The following is a 23,955-nucleotide window of genomic DNA, read 5'->3' as shown; positions in this document are numbered from 1 at the left end:
AACTAATAAACAGTGTTGGCACAACTGGCTATTTATACTGAAGAAAATAAAATTGGACCCTATCTTACACTGTATACAAAAGTAAATTCCAATTGTATTCAAGCAAGGATTTCTTAACTGTGAGGGGTGCTGGAAGTCTGGAGCTGTTCTTGGCCGTTACAGTGACTGGGTGGGTCCTCTGGCAAGTGGGTAGGGGCCAGGAATATCAAAAGCACTTCCACTGAGAAGTACTGTTTTAAAAGTGGTTGTTGTTCAGTCGCTAATTTGTGTCTGACTATTTGCCACCCCATGGACACGCAGCACACCAGGCTTCCCTGTCCTCACTATCTCCCAGAGTTTGCTCACACTCCTGTCCATTGAGGTAGTGATGCCGTCCAACCATCTCATCCTGTGTCATTTATATCTTTAACTTTTATATTTTAAAAATATAAATGTTAAAAAAGAAAAATATTTTGCAAAAAAATCTAGACGACCACATGTGTAGTCCAGAGGCAGGGAGGAGCCTAACATCAACTAAAACTCAAGAAGCAAAGTAGGACATGTCTGACTGTATTTGTAACGCTGATGACAGAGTGTTCATATCTGCTCTACAAGGTGCTCTTACAGACTAGCTTACGAGAGAAGGACTTCTCAATGGAAAATGGGCAAGGTGTGTGAAGATTTTTGCATGAGGGTAGTTCCAGCTGTCCTATAAACACGAAAAAATGCTCAAATCCACTGGTATGTAGAGAAATAAAAATTAAAGTAATAAACATCACTTTTATACCCATCAGACTTGCAAAATTAAAAAGAACATTTGTTGCTATATTTCTTGACTTTTTTATCTTTTTCATAGTTTTTTCTTATTATTGTCACCTTTAAAATTTTTGTCACCATGTCGTCTTTTAATAGCATTCTCTCTCCTTTATAATATATAATTCCTCTGAAAGAGACATTATGATGTTGTGGAGTGTGTTATCTTTCATACTTAGCAGTATCAAATGAACTTGCCCAAGGTCAGAGAAATATGGCTTCATCAGCTGAAAGGGATTGATTGACTTTAAGCTGTCTTCCAGCTCTATAGTTTGTGCAGTAGTTTTTGCATGCTGCTTCTTAATGAACTTTTCTTCCTCAGGAACGTTTGGATGAAGCAAATGCTGCATTAGATTCGGCATCAAGACTTACAGAACAGTTAGATTTAAAGGAAGAACAAATTGAAGAACTTAAGAAACAAAGTAGGTTTTTTCCTTTTTCTTTTTTCCTGCAATACCAGTGTTGAATCAGATGTAGTGTCCTGCCATGCGTTGGTACAGTCGAGTGAGAACAACTTCTGCTAGAATGTGACTTCCACTTCTGTCCCCCATGATCAGTTTACTTTGATTTGAATACGGCTCCTAGTGAAACCAGAGTCATAAGTTGGCCCTGGCTATCTACTGGTTAGTTCTTCTGAATATTGAGGCTGTTCAGCTGTGCTTTCTGCCACCTTGTTGACCATCTAAGGGATAGATTTGACTGAGTCAGCTTGTCACAGTGTGACTTTTCCCTGTTTAATCCATGTTCATCCTGCCTAAAGCTATCTGATATGTTAAAGGAGGCAGCGTTCTTAAGTAAAAGAGTAACTTTTTGTGGAATGAATGTCTGCCTATAACTAGCATGTTACAATTATAGATGATGCTTTACATGTAGGCACTCATGTATTTTTTGATGCTTGTAAATTATCTCATAGGCCCTGTCACTTCCCTAGGGTGAGTCCTGTGTTTAGGATTATCAGTTGGGCCTCAGATAACCAGGTGATTCATCATGCTTTGTTAACTGACTGCTGACAGAGATGGCATGTCCTTGTTTAATCTCTGATTTAATGGTCCCCAGGAAGTTGAAGCTATTCTATGGCTGCATTTAGTAGGTAATGATTAAAGATTATCAGAAGGGTGATGAGAACCTAGAAATGTATCAGCTTCAGGGGGTGGGTTAGGAGCAGTAGTACCAAGACATGTAATTAAGGAATTAAGAAGCACCTCGTAACATGAGATAGAAACAGGCAAAAGTAGGAGATGGCACAGCACAAACACTGTCAGACAACAGAAAACGGTGACCTGGACATTAAGGAGGCAAGCAGACAAATCACTGAATTGTGGATACCAAGGGACAGGCCAGATAAGTTGGCCTAAAACAAGCAGGAGACAGGAGATGAGAGATTGTTAGAAATAAAAAAAATACTAAGAGAATGTGAAGTCGTATCCTTAAGGTCACTAATCTGAGGCAGATTAGTGCCCAACTAAAAGTCCTCTGTTTGCTTTGTAAGATTTGGCCAGCCATGGAACTCTCAATGTAATCGAGGGGCTGGAAATGGACAAGGAAACAGTTATATATGGGGTCTACATGGGCATTTTATATACATGTACTGTATTCTTTAGTCTTCTCATATTTTATTTACCTTTCACAAGAAACTAAAGTAGGTGGTATTAGTTCCAGTTTATAAGTTAAAGACACTGAGATTTAAACTCTGATCTTTTATCCTTGACCAAAGTTCATAATCTTTCCATGTTGCTCTATTTCTTGTCAGGAAACAGTTGTTTATAGGCTAACTTGTATTTTGTTCTGTATATATCTCCTTTGAAGATGGGATAGTATACCCTAAATATTGAAATGGTTGCCCTTACCCAGAGGCAGTGTTTATTTGGAAAACAGTCTAGTTGGGTTGAAGGCCACTGTAACTACAGCTTTCAGTTCAGTTCAGTTTAGTCGCTCAGTCATGTCCGACTCTTTGCGACCCCATGAATCGCAGCACGCCAGGCCTCCCTGTCCATTACCATCTCCCGGAGTTCACTCAAAGTCACGTCCATTGAGTCGGAGATGCCATCCAGCCATCTCATCCTCTGTCGTCCCCTTCTCCTCCTGTCCCCAATCCCTCCCAGCATCAGAGTCTTTTCCAATGAGTCAGCTCTTCACATGAGGTGGCCAGAGTACTGGAGTTTCAGCTTTAGCATCATTCCTTCCAAAGAAATCCCAGGGCTGATCTCCTTTAGAATGGACTGGTTGGATCTCCTTGCAGTCCAGGGGACTCTCAAGAGTCTTCTCCAACACCACAGTTCAAAAGCATCAGTTCTTTGGCGCTCAGCTTTCTTCACAGTCCAACTCTCACATGCATACATGACCACAGGAAATACCATAGCCTTGACTAGACGGACCTTTGTTGGCAAAGTAATGTCTCTGCTTTTGAATATGCTATCTAGGCTGGTCATAACTTTCCTTCCAAGGAGTAAGCATCTTTTAATTTCATGGCTGCAGTCACCATCTGCAGTGATTTTGGAGTCCAAAAAAATAAAGTCTGACACTGTTTCCACTGTTTCCCCATCTATTTGCCATGAAGTGATGGGACCCGATGCCATGATCTTCATTTTCTGAATGTTGAGCTTTAAGCCAACTTTTTCACTCTCTTCTTTCACTTTCGTCAAGAGGCCTTTTAGTTCCTCTTCACTTTCTGCCATAAGGGTGGTGTCATCTGCATATCTACAGCTTTGCCTAGAAGACATATGGCAACCTGAAGGAGACACACTGAGCAGTCAAGGGATTAGCCAAAGAATCGATATCTTCGGGAAGGGCTAGACTAATATAGGTAAAAAGGCAGTATTCTGAGCCAACTTCTTGGTCTGTGACAACTCAACTGTATGTCATGCTACTGTAATATTTAAGTTCACCTCCCCTTTTAGACAACTACCCGTGTTTTTCCCAGTAGATGATAAGAAAGAAAAAAATGCTGTGACTTATTGTAGTTACTAAATATTTTCAGAGTCCCTACACTACTTAGTAATTTGTTCAGGCACCCATTTAAATCCTCAGTAGTAGAATATTTTTAGATTTTGATTGTAAGTGACAAGGCTTAGGTGGCCTAGGTCCCTATTCATGTAAAAAGTTAAAAGTAATATTCATTGTAAATATATAGAATTCTGGATTCATTTTGTGAAGTTAATATTAACCACAGAAAAAGCTCTTATTATGCTTATACAACTGGTCTTTGAAAGGGCAGGCAAGAGGCCAGTGTTGCACAGACGGGAAGGGGAGGGGGTTAAAGGGACGGTTAGTTCTGTTATGTCTTTAAGTCATTCTTGTCATTTAAGCTCTTCTTAACAGTCTGTTTTCTTTTATTACCTAAGTGCTTAATATTACTTTTAGATCTCTAAACACAAATGTGATTTTATTTTCTCAAAGCTGCATTTTTGATTTGATAATATAAATAAAACTTTGATTGGCTTGGTTGTTGCAAAAGAATCATTGTATATTTTCTTTCATAGATCATTAAGTACTTTAAATGTTGATTGATGTTGTAATACTGTACTTTATTTTTAACGCAAAACTTGGCCAGACAGCAAAAATATTTGCCAGGAGAAACAGTTTTGAAAAAGACAGATTGGCTTTTGTTGCAAGAAAGTACATAGAAACTTGAATCGTAGAGGCAAAGTATTCTTTTATTTCTAAGCATCTGTGGACTGTTCGATGATTAGTTGATATGCAGTTTCAGCATTTAAACAATATTAGGAAACTCATTTTAAAAAGCAGTATTTTATTTGAAATGCTTATGTCATTGCTACCAGAGATGAGATGATTCAGTCTGGTCAAACGTATGAAAAGGGAGCTATTGCTTATAACACCAGTATTAAAACAGTAGGTTGTTGATGATTTCAGTCTTTCTTAGAGTAGATAATTGTTAGTGCTGTGTATGTGCAATTGTGGTGATGAGTCCTGAGTATTTACAGGTTTTGTGTGAAAAATATGATGATGCCTTAATCAGGTGTTAAATACTTAATGTGAACCAACTACTTGGCTTCATGTTAGACGCTGTGTGAGATACTAGTTAGGAGCACCCCCTACTTCTCTTTTTTATAGGAACTTAGTTAAGGAGGTAACACCTGGCCTAGATACACACCATAGGTTCATAGTTTAAGACAGTGGTGCTCAGCTCTGTCAGAGAGTGCGTATTTAGTTCTCCAAGAATCCTACTAAGGGTTAGGGACATTCCATGGAGAAAAGAAACCTGAGTAGACAGAGCTCTAAACTAGTAGTAAGATTTTACTCCCAAAGTGTAAGTTCTTTGTCTTCTCCCCCTCACCCCCCAGCCCCACACACTGTGGGAAAGTCACAATAAAAAGAAACCCTCAGATCCTGTAGGTGCTATAATTTAATAGGTAGTGTTGGCTGGTAGAAGAATTGCTGCTTTCTTTCCTTTTAGAAATTATTTTTTCAGCATTTTTTCTGTAAGTGTTCTTTTTCAGTGTAGGTCCAAAGACTTATTTCACATGCCATCCTAGATTTTACTGATTTTTTTCAAACTTAAGACATTGGTCCTCTGTGAAGCAGGTAGGATAATGTCTTTCATGAACTATTCTGAGTTGATCAGAGTTCAGAATTTCTGTGAAATTGTCATTCATGGGAGAATGTACACCTATGGAAACCTAGACTACAGCTGAACCACTGAAAGATGTGTTATATGGCTATGTTCATGGACAAATTTAACATTTTCTTTCTTTTGCTTATTATTCTCTATCGTCATCCTTGAGATAAATTCCTGCTTAAAGTGAAAATGGTTGGATAAAATTGGAATAGGAAGCACAAAAGAATTACTGTTTTGATAACTATTATTGAAAAGGCTGGTAAATTTTATGGTACACCAAGAAAAATAAGTTTTCATAAGCAATGCAAGTTTGGATTCCAGCACCGGGGAAGTCTTTCAGTCTGTGCGCCAGTTTTATAGCCATATCTTAAAGGGCCCCGTCACTGATTTTTTTTTTTAAGGTTTTGTTACTGCTTTTTAAAAAAGTCTTCTATGAGTTGAGAATGGAAAATTTCCTTAGAGTGTTTTTTTAAAGAAAATCTAGAAGAATGTATAAAATGAGCCCCAGTAAACCAACTGTAATATGAAGCATAAAAACATTTTAAAACTACAGATATAAAACGTTTAAACTGTTTTTCATGGAGCCACCTTTATGGTGCTGGATGGTGGATTTTTTATTTTAAATAAAGACATTCCGTTTTCCAGGACATGATTTATACAAGAAAACATATAATGTCCTGTTGAACATAGGCCAGATACATTCCCAGACGCTTTGTTACCCAAACCTTTTGAGGGATTTCTTTATAGATGTTTTTGGCAGAAGTTGTGATTTTAGAGGAAACATATAAGAAATACCAGATGCAGTTTTCTGAGTTGCCATAAATAGTTAAAAAATTGTGATGATATAAACATCTGGGTGTACTAGAAAATGTCAAAATTTTTAATTAAGAAAAAAGCTTGTGTCAATTAGGTAAATAGGCCCTTTTCAACATAATGGTTTTATTTCTTTTTAATTTTTTAATGGTTATATTTTTAAAATGTATGTTTTATTAGTTCTTCTAAGTATAAAGGGAAAAGCAAAATATGTAACTTTGAGAATTTTTGACTTAATGTGTTTTGTGTCTTTTTCTTCATATAGACGAGTAATTCATAAGATAAATCATTTATTCTTTTTGTCCTGTGTTACAGTCTCAGATAGTCTCCCTTCCCAGAGAAAAAGCAGTCATTCTTTTATTTGTCACAGATTCGTTGTTTTCTGCTGTGTGCCAAGCACTAAAATAAGTGCTCAAGATACAAAGATAGGGGACAAGAGTTCAGGAGGATAGTCACATACTTGCAACAAGCTATTTGAAAAGGAAGACAATCTATTCTACCCATGATGGTGATATGGAAGGGTAGAAAAGGCTAGTGAAAGCTATACTTGCCCTCACTTGAATGGTGAATACGTCCAGTGAAGCAGGCAGAGAGTTGGGAAGGAACATTCTAGACAGAGGGAGGAATTCATAGGAAACAGCATCAGATCTGGAAACTGGCTGAGGATCTAGTGGACTCATTATGCGTGTATGCTGCACTGGTGTGGAGTGTGGAGAAGGCAGAGGTGGGAGTAAGCTGTTGGATCATGAACACAAGTTTTAAACTGGGGCTAAATTATACTATAATTTAGTATAGTATAGCAAATAGGACTAAGTAGAGACAGGGGAACTGGAGAGTTTCTTATAGGGGGCAACAGATTCTCTTCATCCAACTGTTGCCATGCAGGAAAGTGGGTCCAGGGTTGCTAAATCTTCAGATCTTTCAGAAGACACCAGAAATGTAGACTTTGATGTGACATGTAATTTAAGTTAGAAAAGAAAAACCCTGTGGGCTGAACAAACATTTCTTTGTATCAGATTTAGTCCATGCTGATTTCCAACAGCTTTCAGAAATGGGTCACGGTTTAGTCTGTAGCTTAGAAAGCCATTTGTCATTAATATAAATCAGTACATACTAGTATACAGTGGTGATGATATTCAGTAAGTGGCAAAATTATTATTATGACTTTACTCGTTACTGACCCAATTGAGGCCCTTTCTTTTGCAATATGACAGGTCTGTGTCATATTTTAAAATTTTAATTTTTAAATTTAAAAATTAAATTTATAACTTGATTCACAATATTCAGTCTCTTAAAAAAATTGTTTGTTTTGATATGGAAGAATGCAGTACAGATTATCTGAATTTTAATTTAAATGGTTGAGAGAGGAAGGTGGAGAGGGAAAGTAAATTTGATCTGGTTATATTAAAATATTTACATAAAGTCTCTTTCATATACATGTACTAATTCTAACTTAACTGTACAAATAATCCAGTAGACTTCAACATTGATAATTGAGCTTAATCAGATTCTAGTCTATTAAAACTCGTTAATGAGGATATACTGTATTCATAAATTTTTTTTGTGAGTTCTTTGCTAGGAAATGGAGTTTCAAAAATTACTTTTCATTCTGCAATTAATAATTATAATTATGGAACAAGAAAGCATTCACCATAAAAATTCTGTTGAAATGGTTGAAAAGAATTGAGTTATAAGACCAAGCAGATGGTAATACGTCTTCAAATGTAAAGAAATACAGGGTGCCTTTATGTTTAAAACTATAATTTGCTGTTATAGTGAAAGTGCTTGTATAAGTTGAAATTCTGTTAATAAGACCATTAAATTTTTAGCTTTTGCTTTGATTATATTTAATTGACCAAAGAGGCTAAATCTCCTTATATTAGATTTAATATATCAGATTTAAATTTATTTTTTAGGCAGCCAGTGCAAGTAAGACACCAGACCCAGCTTATTTACTGACATATCTTTGTGCTGTGCTTTAGTTCAGTTCACTTCAGTCTCTCAGTCGTGTCCGACTCTTCGCGACCCCATGAATCGCAGCACGCCAGGCCTCCCTGTCCATCACCAGCTCCCGGCGTCCACTCAGACTCACGTCCATCGAGTCAGTGATGCCATCCAGCCATCTCATCCTCTGTCGTCCCCTTCTCCTCCTGCCCCCAATCCCTCTCCACATCAGAGTCTTTTTCAATGAGTCAACTCTTCGCATGAGGCGGCCAAAGTCCTGGAGTTTCAGCTTTAGCATCATTCTTTCCAAAGAAATCCCAGGGCTGATCTTCAGAATGGACTGGTTGGATCTCCTTGCAGTCCAGGGGACTCTCAAGAGTCTTCTCCAACACCACAGTTCAAAAGCATCAATTCTTGGGTGCTCAGCTTTCTTCACAGTCCAGCTCTCACATCCATACATGACCACAGGAAAAACTATAGCCTTGACTAGACGGACCTTTGTTGGCAAAGTAATGTCTCTGCTTTTCAATATGCTATCTAGGCTGGTCATAACTTTCCTTCCAAGGAGTAAGCATCTTTTAATTTCATGGCTGCAGTCACCATCTGCAGTGATTTTGGAGTCCAAAAAAATAAAGTCTGACACTGTTTCCACTGTTTCCCCATCTATTTGCCATGAAGTGATGGGACTGGATGCCATGATCTTCATTTTCTGAATATTGAGCTTTAAGCCAACTTTTTCACTCTCCACTTTCACTTCCATCAAGAGGCTTTTTAGTTCCTTGTCACTTTCTGCCATAAGGGTGGTGTGATCCGCTTAGTCGCTCAGTCATGTCCGACTCTTTGCGACCCCATGGACTGCAGCCCGCCAAGCTCCTCTGTCCATGGGGATTCTCCAGGCAAGAGTACCAAGTGGGTTTCCATGCCCTCCTCCAGGGGATCTTCCCAACCCAGGGATCAAACCCAAGTCTCCCACATTGCAGGTGGATTCTTTACCAACTGAGCCACCAGGGAAGCCCAAGAATACTGGAGTGGGTGGTCTGTTCCTTCACTAGGGGATCTTCCTGACCCAGGAATCAAACCAGGGTCTCCTGCATTGCAGGTGGGTTCTATACCAGCTGAGCTTCCAGAGAAGCCCCAAATAACTAAATACTTGTAAGTATGAGCTCCGTACGTATTATACATGAATCTTGCTGGAGTGTTAGTCAGAGGTTAGATTTCTGACACCCCTTTGTTTCGGTTTTTGAGATTCTGTTTCCCATTTTAAGTTGAATTTGTCAGGGATAAAAATCACTAGTGAAATTGTGTAGTGGGCCCATGTGCTACTTGTGAGCTTAACTCCTCCAGGAGTCACCCCAGAGTTGTTTGAGCCCGTCTTAAGAGTCTTGGATTCTGCCTTTGACAATCAAAGACTACTGTGACTGCTCAGGTCACTGAATGGCCAGCTTTTATGTGCAACCCCCAGAGAAGCAAGTATTTTAATTAATGAGTGGGTTTCCCATGGGACCACTGCACAGGATGAGGACTAGGCCTCCACCACTCCCGTAAATTTCTCAGTCACCTGAGAAAACCGTAACCAGCAAGGAGCAGTCTTGTCCCTTTTTTTCTGGAGCAAAGCTCTCATGTGTTCTCACTTCTAGCCCGACAAATCTACATCTATAGACATACCTATAATAAAACCATATTTCTAATGTTCTTTTCTTCCTTGTATTGACTTCTTTGCCTTAGTTTGTAAAGATGACAAGGCAAAATGAAGGAAAAGTTATCAATGTTAACGTTAACCAAAGTGATACATATTATTGATAATAGTTAGGCAAGGTTGAAAGATGGTATTTTACGAAATCATATGAATGAGTTCTAGTACTTTATGTAGCACTTTACTATTTTGAAAAGTCATATTTAATCACTCAGTAGGTTCTCTCAAAATTTCTTGAGATAAGCAAGCTCATTTTGCAAAATAGACAGTGAAGTCTGGCCCTGGTGACAGGACCGTGATTCATATTTCAGGTCTTGGGACAGGAGCGCGATTTCATGCAGGTCTTCTGACTCTCAAGTCCTGCTCCAGCCACCTTTCTTTTCTCAGTGAGTGTATATTAGTCGTGCAGATATGTCTGACTCTTTGTGACCTCATGGACTGTAGCATGCCAGGCTCCTCCGTCCATGGAATTCTCCAGGCAAGAATACTAGAGTTGGTTGCCATTCCCTTCTCCAGGAGATCTTCCCAACCCAGGGATCGAACCCAGGCCTGCCTGCAGTGTGCAGGCAGATTCTTTACCATATTAACCATCAGGGAAACCCTTTCTTGGTCAGGTGGCTGTTAAATAAACTTGAGTCTTGTCCAAGGGAGCTTAGTCATAAAACAGCCAGTGAGTTTGTAAGGAGTGTGACCTAATTTTACAGTGCTTTCTAAAGACAGTATTATAGTACAGTGTTGCTAACCGCAAATAAAATGGAAAATTGTGTTGTACTGATTTGTTGTAGTCACTCACATTTTATGTTTACTTTTGATTTTAAATCAGGTGATGAAGACCCTGGCACCATCTCTCAGTATTACAGAGAAGAGGCTCTAGTATGGTTTTAGGATGTCAGATATTCAGAGTAACTCTTAACCTAAACCAGACCAATCCCAGTTACTTTGTTGCTCAACTTTAAAGTGTACCCTGTCCCTGCCCTTTTTTCCCCTTATAATTTCCAAAGAATTATTTTGGCATGTTTTTAGGTTATTTCACAGGGATGTTGTATTTGGCTAGATACTCACTTCTGAATAACTGTATTTTGCCTGCCCATATAAATACAATTCTGATTTCAAATTGTGGTTTGAATTAGTATGCAGTTTTTGTGGAGAAGTATTGAGAATCTGATGGGAGGAGAATAGGTATGCCTGGAGAAAAGAGCAATCTGTAGGGATCTTTGAAGTCAGTATTCAACTTTCTTTTCTAAGTCTTTCCTAGTTAATACCACCCTTCCAACCCTTTCCCCCAAAGTCCAAGGTTGTTTTCTAGACTCAAGTATCAGTGTCCGCTTAAACTGCTACTTGAAGTTTAAATAGTCCTCTGCATGTTTTCGAGGATAGTCACACTGTCAGTTCTCTTTCTCACTAGCTCAGGACTAGCTTATATTCTGATAATGAAAATTTTAAGAAATTTGTACCCTTTTATTTTGGCTTTAAGGATGTTTTGAGGGCTTCCCAGGTGGTGGTAGTGGTAAAGAACCCACCTGCCATTGCAGGAGACATAAGAGATGTGGATTCAATCACTTGGTCAGGAAGATTCCCTGGAGGAGGGCATGGCAACCCTCTCCTGTATTCTTGCCTGGAGAATCCCATGGACAGAGGAGCCTAGCAGGCTACAGTCCATGAGGTCACAAAGAATCGGACATGACTGAAGTGACTTAGCACGCATGCGTGCAAGGATGTTTTGCTTCTATCTTTCAGAACACAGAGCTTTCAATAAGAATTTTACCAATATTAACTAATTTTCATCAAGAAAATATTTACTACTTGAACTTTATTAAGATGGATTTCTTGATCAGTTTTTCATAGAACAAAGTTTAATTTTTCTAATTTATTTTACTAAAGTCATTTTTATCAGAAGCAAGGTTGTGAATTTTACTCTGAAGATGTCTAGTTATCATTCAGTTTTCAGTTCAGTTCAGTCACTCAGTCATGTACGACTCTTTGCGACCCCATGGACTGCAGTACGCCAGGCCTTCCTGTCCATCACCAACTCCCAGAGTTTACATGACTCATGTCCATTGAGTTGGTGATGCCATCCAACCATTCAGTTTTATCTTTTCTTTTTTAATGAGATAGTATAGTATAATGGTTGTATTCTGGTTATATTCCAAAGTAGTGTTATCCATTAAAAAAAATATAATGTAAGCCACAGTTAGAATTAAAAACATTTTAGTAGCCACATTTAAAAAGTAAAAAGATACTGTGAGATTAATTTTAATAATATATTTTATCTAGAATTTATATTGTATCTAGTATTTATCATTTTGAAATTTAATCAATATAAAAATCATTAGTTTTTAGAAGAAAGTAAATAGGAGAAGGGAAGTCTCAGAGAAAGGGAAGATGGGGGTTGGCTAAATTTGACCTTCTCTTCTGCCACCTCTCCATAGCCTGGGGCAGAAGTGGAGGAGGACAAAAGAGAAGACTGTGCTCCTCTGGCACTTACTTTAGTTGAGGAATGGGGTGGTTAATTCAGAACATGAATGAGAGATTAATTTACTTGATGTTCTTCCTCTGAATACTGAGAACTAGAAAAGGCCCCTTCACTAGAAAAGGCCCACTTGGCACCCTGGTTGGTAGTATATATGTGTCCATTAAGAATCTACAATGTCTTTTTCTGACCCAGACTTAAATAATAGTCTTGTTCTCTCTGTCTCTGTGTGTCTGTGTGTCTCTTAATGTCCAGGCTTAAATTCTTCCCTGGAAACACAGGAAAGGAAATGTTTGTAGTAGATTTTCCAAACACAAACCTTATTTTTATAATATGGTTATGACAACCATCTCTGTTTTGGTAAAAGTTAGCCTATTACATTTTGCAGTTGAGATTTTGGCGATTTGGAAAAGCCCCGGTTATTGCAAACAGTTAAACTGGACATTTTGTATATACGTTTAGTACTTAAATCAGAATTTTAGGCATTGTACAGACAGGATGAAAACATAAAGCAGATGAATCTGGCTTAACATGTAAGGTTCAGAGAAAACTTCTTTGAGGAAAGGACTTGGGCACTGAGATGTGAAGGGTAAAGAGTTAATATTAATAGGCAGTGCCAATGGAAAAGAGCTTTCCAGGCAGAAGGAAAAACATTTGCAGAGGTCTGCAGTGGGAATTGAGAGTTCAGAAATAAACCATACATTTCTGGTCAATTGATTTTTAACAAAGATTCCAAGAGAATAGTTTTTTCAACACTTTACTACTGGAACAACTAGGTATCCGCACATATAGGAACCTTGGACCCTTACCTCACACCGTTCAGAAAAAGTAACTCAAAGTGGATCATGGACCTACATTTTAGAGTTAAAACTGTGAAACTCTTAGAAGAAAACATAGGAGTAAATCTTTGTGATACTGAGTTTAAGCAGTGGCTTCTTAGACAAGGCAAGAAACATAAGAAAAAATAAATTAGACTCATCAAAATTAAAACTTTTGTGCTTCAAAGGATACTGTCAAGAAAGTGAAATGACTCCCCACAGAGTAGAAGGAAATATTTGCAAGTCATATAGTGGATAAGGAAGCTTGTATCCTGCTGCTACTAGCAAAATGCTGCATAACTCAAAGAGTAGGTTTGTGGAAAGAGGTCAAAGTCTAGTGTTCGGATGTGAATATTTCTTGATTTGAAAAGTTGAGCTCTACTGCAAAGCATTCTCCTTTACTTTTCTTTCAGAATGAAATTTGTAATCTAGCTTGATGTTAATAAGCATCTCTTTTGGCTCAAACTATCCGTTTCTGAGGAAACAGGTGTGGACTCCATGGGTCTGCTGAGAGTTCCTTAGTCTAGGAATCCACGGCTCCATGGCGTGGTTGATTATGAACAGGGTCTCTCCCTGTTGGAATTTTAGACTTTGCTTTCAATACTGTTTAGATTCCAAGTGTTCTGCCAAGACTTTACACATTTTGCTTCCTTTTCAAATAACTAAGAATTTAAAAATAAAATAGTCCAAACATCTTTCTAAATCAGTCAGAAGCTGTATAGTATCTTGCCTAGTCTGTTAGAACCAGTGATCTGAATTTTTTGCAGTTTACCTCAGGATACTTTGCCCTGGCAGCTGCCTCCTGAGCCATGGTCTTGATTGTGTTAGCTGCTTTCCTTCGTCAGCTCACCAAAAAAGAGTCCAGCCAGGAAAATGGAAAAAGGAAAATCTAAAATTGTCCTTTCCGTTTTTTCCCGTTAAAAAGTGGCTCTGGAAATGTTTCATGCAAGGAAGCAGCGGTGAAAAATCTCTTGTTTGCACTTCAGCTTCTGAAGAGAATGAAAACCTTTGGTTTCTAAATTTTCTGTTAAAGAATTGATTATTTTATTGGGGGTAAACAATGTGAATTAATGCATACTCTGGCTTCTAGGTAATTTCTATACCAGAAAGCCTAATTCAGTGAACCAAAGAAGAGATGGACGTAATATTCCTAATTAGAATAAGTACATATATTCAAAATTCAGTAAAGATGTCGTAAATCTCATTATATAGTCATACAGATTATTTTAATCAGTTAATGACTATCTTATTCATGTATTTTAAAACAGATGAGCTCCAACAAGAAATGCTGGATGATGTACAAAAGAAATTGATGAATTTAGTAAATAGCACAGAAGGAAAAGTGGACAAGTATGCTCTGCCTTTTACTTTTATGTATTTTATGGGGATCACTTTTATGGTAAAAACAATTTCTACATGTAAATGTGTGTGTTAAGTTTTTAAAAACCTTTTGTTTTTCTTATATAGTGATGAGTTGCAGGTAGTTTTAATGAGGGGTCAGTAACTTGCCTTCTCTTGGTTTTTAAATATATTTTCCCAGCTTAAGATTCTTTTTCTTAAGACCATATGGAAGAGATCACCGCAGTACGAAGTACTTCAAAAATATGAAGTTTATTCTTACCATTCTTTTTTGTTCTCTTTATTGCCCTTAAGTGAACGTATCTTGCTCAAATGCATTAGGTGTGAAACCTAAGTATGTAGTATATATCTTAACATTTTAAAGATTTAGATATTATTAGCAAGTTTTTAATAAATGTGAATGAATGGGGAAATATAAGCATAACCATTAAGCACAAGAACTGTCCATCACCATTTAGGATAGGGAGGAGAGAGAAATCTGAAACGTCTCCTTATAATATCAACCTAAGCAGGCACTGAAAATTACTAATGAAGCACCAATCTCAGTTGATTATTTGATTGAAGAAAGTGGGTGGCTTGTTAAGCGATGTTTTTAAAGGGGCACATTTTGAGTTGTTGGTGATGTTCCTTAATTAGACTTGTCAAGATTTTGTTAAAGCTACTTTAAAATATTTTATTGTTTAGTGTTCTTTGTAATTAAGTGCTGTTTAAGTATAATTAAATATTTGTATGTTCATTATTTATTGTTTGGGTACACTGGATATTGAGACAACTGGCAAGTTAGCTTGTACTGTTTCTGCCTTCATTTTCAGAGTCCTGATGAGAAACCTCTTCACTGGACACTTCCACACACCAAAACATCAGCGTCATGAAGTGTTACGATTAATGGGAAGCATTCTAGGCATCAAAAAGGAGGAAATGGATCAGGTAACTGAACATTGAATGCCATTCTGAATATAACTAGAATACTTGGCATCATATAAAAGAATCTCAGTATATTTATAACTAAAATACTTGGCATCATATAAACATTTTTTCCCCTGTGTTTTATATAACTTTTGCTGAATACAATAATGTAGAAATGGAATCATTTTATATTACGGAGAAGATTTGTGCAGTTTGTATAATATTAGCTTAAATGTTTCATAACTTTAAGTCACCATTCGTATCAGAATGCTGAAAGTTTGAGAGATGACAGCCCTCAGGTTTTATTTGAGATAGTGCTGGGATGGCATTTCAGTGTATATATAGCTTCCGTCAGTAGGAAACTGGGAAATGGACTTGAAAAGCATGAGTTACTGCCATCTGAAATCATGTAAAAATGCTTCTGTTTTCTTTTCTTGTATTGATCATACTTTCCTCTTTTAAAATAATCTTTCAGTTGTTGACTGAAGACCAGGGTGGTGTTACCAGGTGGATGACTGGGTGGCTTGGAGGAGGATCGAAGAGTGTTCCCAGCACACCTCTGAGACCAAGTCAGCAGTCTCTGCTTAATAGTGTAAGAGTCGGCTTCGTTCTGGCCAAATAGGAGTAGTGACATCGTTGTGCCTCACATGCATTTGCAAAGAATTAGACTTCTTTTTCAGGTTGTTTTATACAGCCCTGTTACTTTGGAGTTGTGGAAACTGGGATCCAAAGAGGTGATTAGCTTATGGATAGAAAGCCAGATTTAATAGTTTTATTGCATATAGGTTTTATTTTAACATTTTGTTTACATGATACTTTTATTTTTCAAAATATTAACTGTTCCTTCCTTTGTTTTTGATCGTACTGCTATCAGCACATAATCATTTGTCTCTTACTACTAAATTATTAGATTCTCAAAGACAGAGGCTCTGTTTTATGCCTGTATGTATCTATATAGTCACTGAGCCAATTGAATGCTTATTGAGCACTTGCTGTGTGTCAGACTGTTTTGAGCATGGAGAGTGCAAGCTACGCACCAGATAGATGAAGTGCTTTTCTTCAGAAAAACTGACATTTCGGTCGGAGGTAGCAGTTAATTAACATGAAAACATGATCCCTGGTATACAGTAGGCGTCAAATGAGTATTAATTGAATTGAGTACCACTGTGAGTTAGAATGTGGAGTTTACTTCTTTATTTTATGTATTTATTTATTTGTTTATTTTTAACTAAAGAGGAAACTGAGGCTAGGTGACTTACCTGAAGCTGGTGAGAGATAGAACTCTTAAATTGAGTGGCATAAATTGAAAGGAAAGTTCTACACTACATTATTTTAATCTGATAATAATATTACTGGTGACCTTTTACTGTACTCATTGATTGGGTGCTACTGTAGAAAAACGCGATTATTTGATGCTTGTTTTCTGTTGATACCTGTGTATCAGTTAGAGTAGTAACACTTTTAATTGTTCATAAGGCTTGTTTATAAAGAAATGATTCAGATAGCATGACTAGTTTTTAATATGAATTAGAATAGCTGGTACAGTTTCTTGGTTGTAGTGAATATAATTTTATTATCTGCCTAATATATCCAAAATATTTCTTCTTAGTCTTTTTCAGAACTTTTTGTTAAATTTCTAGAAACAGAATCTCATCCATCTGTTCCACCACCCAAGCTTTCTGTTCATGATATGAAACCTCTAGATTCACCAGGAAGGAGAAAACCAGATACAAGTACACCAGAAAGTTTTAAAGGTAAAATCAGATACTTATTTTCTTTTCTACAATTTAAAAAGTTGATGATTCATGATTATGTTTTACAGTGATACTAACGGAAGTTTTAGTGTTTTTGAAAATGTGCAACAATTTCTTCCAAACTTCCAGTAAGGCATTAGATTTTGGCTTCATATGTATATTCTTATTGCAAGCTGATATTTAATTAGCTTAGGTTAATTTGAGCAACATGAAATATTTTCCCTTTATATATTGGAATAATTCTCTCTGCATAAGCCACATTGAATTATTCTTGGGAGTGCTTGATGGATCTGGTAAACCGCTGTTCACCCATTTTCCTTTCTCACTAATAGTGCTTATTGCTAATCAGTTAGAATTGTGGTTTATATAGTTAGAGAAAGACTTTTTTCCATGTGGTAATCTGAGTATTACACTCAGTAACCAGAGTTGGTATGTTAATAATATTTACAAGTGCAGTTTAGTAAACTAGCTCAGACATCCAAGAACACTATGAAGAGTTCGTATGTGTTGAAAGGCCTGCCTGGAAGCAGATGGTTTGGCGGTTCTACAATATGTGGACGTGGTTTTCTACCCTACTAGGTTGTAGGATCTTATTTGTGCTGTTCATATCCCCCATGCTGGCATGCAGTGCAGTCTTGAGTTCAGATTGAAGTGTAATGCGTTAGACTCTGCTCACGTGCACGTGCGTGTTCAGTCGCTCAGTTGTGTCTGACTCTTTGCGAGCCAGCGGACTGCAGCCCTTCAGGCTCCCTTGTCCATGGGATTTCCCCCTGGAGTGGGTTGCCATTCCCATCTCCAGGGAATATTCCCAACCCAGGGATCAAACCCGGGTCTCCTACATTGCAGGTGGATTCTTTACAGTCTGAGCCACTAGTAAAGCCCTTTAGGCTCTGTACAGATTCTTTATTGGAAGGGCTATATGTTTTATCTCGGAGAAGGCAATGGCACCCCACTCCAGTACTCTTGCCTGGGCAGCCCACTCCAGTACTCTTGCCTGGAAAATCCCATGGACGGAGGAGCCTGGTAGGCTGCAGTCCATGGGGTTGCTAAGAGTCGGACACGACTGAGCGACTTCACTTTCACTTTTCACTTTCATGTATTGGAGAAGGAAATGGCAACCCGCTCCAGTGTTCTTGCCTGGAGAATCCCAGGGACAGGGGAGCCTGGTGGGCTGCCGTCTATGGGGTCACACAGAGTCGGACACGACTGAAGCGACTTAGCATAGCATAGCATATGTTTTATCTGAAATCTTCATATTTTAATAGACTAACATGTTTGCTAGCTGGACTGTAAAGGTACATATTATATACTCTCAGGTTTATGTCACTTGCTCAGTACTTAAATTTGGATAAAATACTGAATTTATATTCTGAAATTTTAAGAACTTCTTTAGTCCTTTTGTAGCCTACCAGGCTCCTCCATCCATGGGATTTTCCAGGCAAGAGTACTGAAGTGGGCTGCCATTTCCTTCTCCAGGGGATCTTCTCAACCCAGGCATCGAACCCGGGTCACCTGCATTGCAGACAGACACTTTACTGTCTGAGCCACCAGGGAATCCTTCTTTAGTCCGTCCTTAGATGAATATTTCTATTTTCCTGAACTTTTATAGAAAGTGAAAGTAGTAAAATTATTTTAGGTAAAAGGTTTGTCTACTAAATTTAGGCTTTAGAAAAGTCTTAACTTTAATGTGTAGACTATACTAAAAACAGTTTTTTCTTGTTATACTAGGTTTTATTTTTCCTTTAATAGTTTCTGGCTGTGCTGTGTCTTCATTGCTGCAGGCTTGTCTCTGGTTGCAGCAAGCAGGGGCTACTCTTTGTTGCCATGCGTGGGCTTCTCATTGCAGTGGCTTCTTTTATTGTGGAGCGCAGGCTCTAGGGCCCACGGGCTTCAGTAGTTGCGGCTCCTGGGCTCTGGAGCACGGGCTCAATAGTTGTGGCTCATGGACTTAGTTGCTGCAAGGCATGTGGGATCGTCCCGGGCCAGAAATCTAACCCGTGTCTCCCGCATTGGTAGGTGGATTCTTTACCACTAAGCCACCAGGGAAACCCCAGTTTTAGCATCTTTCAAGATTCTAAAATTTATTTTGGCAGGGTCTCCCTTCCCTCCTCTCCTCCCCCTGCCCTTCCCCTTCTTTCCTCTCCTTTTCTTTTGTACACCTCCCCACTTCAGTTATCAAGTCACATGCCCGGCTTGATTTGTGTTGCTCAGAGACAAAAGCCAGAGCTTACCATGTAGCTATTTCAGAGTTTGGGAAATTGTCATTCACAGGAAAAAGTACAGCTTTCAGACCCAAGGGTGCTCAGTGATAAGTAGCTTTGATACATTTGTCTCAATGCTTTTTTGTTTTAGAGGCCTCTTTTATTTTAGTTTCCCATCACTGAAGAGGGTGTCTTTGAGGGGTTGCTTGTCTCTGAACAAAGAAGTTGTTAATGACCTTGGGTAATAAAGCAGAATTCTGTCAACTAAGACTTTAGGGCATAAACTAGGTGCTGTTCCAGTAAAAACTTAATTGTTCAGCCTGACTTCACAGAAAAATAATCTAATGAGAATTGTTTTCAAACCTTTGAATGTCTAAAAGATGACCGTTTAATGTGATGCATACATTGCTTTTTGTTTTGGTAAATTAATATTAAATCTGATTGTTATTATAATATGGATGCCAGTTTTTTTCAGGACCATTTTAATTATTTGGGCAAAACAAGTTCTCAAGTCCTCCCATCTTTCAAATGGTTAGATAAAATTTGCCTGGTGACATAGGAAACACTTTTTAGAAAACTGTTGTTATAGTAAATGACATTAATCCCCAGAACTGGGAAGCTCCCTATATGGTTCAAATGGCTCACTCCCCAGAGAGTATCTTTGCCTGTGTAATCCCCTTCCTCTTCTTTGTCCCCTCTAGGTGCACAGGTCTCTATCTGATTGCATCTCTCCTTCCCTACCTCATTCCATATAGATGGGAATCCCCTGGTGGCTCAGATGGTAAAGAATCTTCCTGCAGTATAGGACACTTGGGTTCAATCCTTGGGTCGAGAAGATCCCCTGGAGAAGGGAATGGCAACCCATTCCAGTGTTCTTGCCTGAAGATTTCATAGACAGAGGAGCCTGGTGGGCTAAGTCTGTGGGATCACAAAGAATCAGACACAATTGAGCAATTACCCCTTTCAGCACACAATACAACACACATAACTGGTATTAAGTATAAGACAGCAATAGTAATGCGTTTAATAATATTAGCTCTACATACAAATATTTCTCTCTCCCATTCCTTTCTTATTTATTGCTTCTTTATTTCACCTTGTGTGTTTCATAGACCCTGCTTATCAGATCCAGAACCTAGCAGCGTATAAGTTAAATTTATTTGGGGGCCAAATCTCAGAACCTAAAACACATGTATACCAGTGACCAGATAATATGTGGGAGACTAAATCATCCTTGTTTTGTCATCTAGATACAGCAGAATTCAGGGCTGGTAGAAGAACAGATGTGAATCCATTCCTGGCTCCCCGCTCTGCAGCTGTGCCTCTCCTTAACCCAGCTGGACTTGGACCTGGCGGACCTGGGCATCTCCTTTTGAAACCCATCTCAGACGTTCTGCCCACGTTTACGCCTTTGCCGGTGTCGCCTGACAACAGTGCTGGAGTTGTGCTGAAAGACCTTTTAAAGCAATAGATTATTCTCAAGCCAGAGCTGACATATATCGCACTTTAAAGAAACAAACCGTCAACACTATGTACATACTTTATCACTAAGTGGCCTTTTGGAAGAAGTCATGTATTTGTTTGCAGTTATACTTTCTCTAAGTTTAAACTAATATTCTTAATGCTTTTAGAAATCGCAAGAGTTAAAGGAGGAAGTGTTTGCTATCTTATCTCCTTTTTTCCCCCTGTCTCATTTGACCTAACTTAAGCTAGAAACATTCTTTTTAATTTTAATTTACAAAAGTAAGAAAAATAAAAAGAAAGACAAAAATACTAGTAGCTATATATCAGTTCTTTCCTTTTCAAGCTCATTTAAACTAGAGACGTATAGTTATCTTTTAAAGATAATCAGTAGATTTACCAAAAAAAAGGGGGGGGAGAAGAAAATAGTAGTGGCTTATCCACATAGTGTAAAAATTGATCTAAAGCATATTACTTATCTTTAGGCCAAGAACAGGGTTGTCCCTGGGAGGTGACGGTGTCCTGAGGTAGAAGGCGTGTTGTTTAGCTCTCTGCAGCTTCATCGTGTGTGTAGACTGAGCACAGAGAGCACACAGTTTCGTCCGGGATCCCCCTGCCCGCCTTTCACAGTCATAGCCGCCGTCTTCCCTCCCGGCTCTTGACCTTCTGGCACCCCTCACAATGCTCCTCTGTAATTTTGTCACTTCAAGAGTGCCATTCACTGGAATCGTGCAGTGTAACCTTTGGAGATGGCCTTTTTTCACTCACCATAATTCCCTTGAGATCCTTCTACGTTGCTGAACCTATCAGATGCTTCTTCCTTTTCACTGTTAAGTACATGTTGTCACTGTATGGTTTTGCTTTAAGAGCTAAAGTGTCTCATTAAAGATAACCATCTTAAAATGTTTCCACAACCCTACTCACAACTTTGATCTAAGTGTTAAATTGTACAGCTGCATTTACAGAACTATAATCAGCAATATCCCTAGATACACCACCTCCTGCCTCTATCTGAGGTGTTGACGTGAGAGGGATGGCCACCCAGGGGTCGTCCATCATCTTCACAGTCACCAGGGCAGTGAGTTACTTGGGCAGCACCAGCACCGGGTGTTTGGAACTTAACGGTGAGGGAATATCCCTTTAATTCTTTTATAAACCCCTCATAAAAATCCTGACTTGGAATTTAGTTATATCAGGATGTTCATGTTTGTATTAGTTGTTGAAGTTGTACATTTAAAGACATTTCTTTGCAAATTTTGTAAATTTCGATATGCCTTTAAAATAGAAACATCTGTATAATAAGGAAAGATGAAAATGATACTAATCCAAATATGTAAATAGGCCTGGCTCTGGCCAGGGCTAAATTTGGTCGTTTGTAAATTTTGCTGTGATTAACTGTATACTTTGTACTGTATTTAGAGGATTGGAAGTCATTATGTGTTGCTAGACAAAGCTTGTTTTTCTGGAAAATCTAGTAACTTAGACATTGCTGCTTCAGAACGTCCCCTGTCTCCTTGGCTAACTTATTTATATTGCCATTCTTTATTTAGTATACTTTAAAGGAAGTTGTCATACCAGTTCTATATTAGAACTATCAAACTGCCTCCTGTCTGTTTTGTCCACTATTATTTCTCTATGAAATGATTATTCTTAGATTTTATAAGGTCCTTTCAAAGATACTTTCACTGACTATCCTAAATTATTTGCTGCTTGCCATTGAATTTTCATTTCAGTGTGGAGCATCTGAAATAAAAGTTTCTCAGTTTAAAAAAAAAAAGAAAAGACAACGTGATCCTTTATTTTGAAGGAATATAATAACAGAAAAAAACTTCCTCTTTTAATTTGGAAAGGAGATGCATGGTGGGTATAAGTAGCATGTCATCATATTTAAATACCTTTTATGATATTTTCAGTATTTCCTTTCTTGCTTCCAAACAGCCTATCCCCGCTCACCCCATAGTTTAACAGAAGTTGGAAAGCTGTTATGGGTGGATTGCATATCTAAACATCCCAACATGACCTTACATGGCTGCTATTTTTAAAAGTATGTGACCTTGTCCTAATGCTGTAGTATCTAACGTTTCAATTGTATCATCATCGAAACTATAGCTCACTGGTATGCATACTAAGTGTTTGTTGATCCAAACCAGACATAACTCATCTACTTTTCTGAATTAAGTTGTGTCAGAGATGAACCATCTGCTCAAGGAATCTTCTTAGTAATCATATAGTGATGAAGCATATAATTCTGATGTTAGCAGTTGGATATTGCTAATGCTAATTTTATTGCAGTACTTTAACTACAGTAATTTTACTGTTTATTCCTCTAGAAACTTACTAAAATTTGTGGTTGCATTTTACCATCACTGCCACAGTTTTCCACAACATTCCTAATGGTTTTCAACTGCTTTATTGTAGTAGAAAATTCATCCAGCCTTTGGATTTGATTTTAGTATAATACTGTATTTCATGGTTATTTTTTAGTTCCTGCCATTATTGAGTTAAAAACTAAACAACAAAAACATGGGGGAAGAAGATTGACTTTCTTAAAACCATCCAATTAAATATTAAATATCCCCCTCAAATAAAGCATCTAGTTTATTTTAACCTTTTAATGGACAGTTGAAAGGAGGGAAAAGTCAAAATACTTTGCCAATCAGTAGATGGGAAACAAAACAACAGTGCTTCAGGAACAAGAGAGAAATAAGAATTGTTGATAAAGCACTATTAAGTATCATACTTAGGGCATATTATTTTTAAGGCTAATCAAGTTTTTCATATAAGAAAGTATTAAAACATCTTCCATTAATAAAAATTAATCTTTAATTTTGTAAACATCAAGTATAACATTTATATATTCCTATGGAAAAACTTTCGTGGAAAAAATAATGGTACTTGTAGTGATCTGACATTTGTGATTATTTGCCAGTCTTTACTTTCTAACCTATTAAGGTTTCTCTAGTTAAAATTGATAAGTTGTCTTTTGACTTTTAGGGAAATATCTTATGGAATATTTACAGTCCAACCTTAATACTGGCTTGTATTTTATGGAACTAAAGTCAGTGCATTTCTGAATTTCTCAGGAGCACTGCAAGGCAGAAAAACTAGTCCAAATAAAAATGATATATGTAAACTGGCAATGTCTTCATCCACAATAAAAAAAAAAAA

General features: G+C 37.8%; 1 protein-coding gene across 2 annotated transcripts in view; it reads left to right on the top strand.

Annotated features, from left to right (window-relative positions):
• Positions 1-23,955, top strand: part of TRIP11 (thyroid hormone receptor interactor 11) — a 70,737-nt gene extending 46,782 nt beyond the window's left edge. For both annotated transcript variants that reach the window (XM_070357863.1, XM_005910255.3), the window contains exons 16-21: positions 1,115-1,214; positions 14,375-14,456; positions 15,278-15,392; positions 15,847-15,963; positions 16,981-17,125; positions 20,577-23,955. In XM_070357863.1, the coding sequence (XP_070213964.1) occupies positions 1,115-1,214; positions 14,375-14,456; positions 15,278-15,392; positions 15,847-15,963; positions 16,981-17,125; positions 20,577-20,797 (780 nt within the window). In that variant the 3' untranslated portion in view covers positions 20,798-23,955. The remainder of the gene's footprint in view (positions 1-1,114; positions 1,215-14,374; positions 14,457-15,277; positions 15,393-15,846; positions 15,964-16,980; positions 17,126-20,576) is intronic.

Source organism: Bos mutus, chromosome 21 (assembly GCF_027580195.1).
Source record: "Bos mutus isolate GX-2022 chromosome 21, NWIPB_WYAK_1.1, whole genome shotgun sequence".
Lineage (NCBI taxonomy): Eukaryota > Metazoa > Chordata > Mammalia > Artiodactyla > Bovidae > Bos > Bos mutus.
Note: the sequence above shows the minus strand (reverse complement) of the source record. Positions and strands in the feature narration are given on the sequence as shown.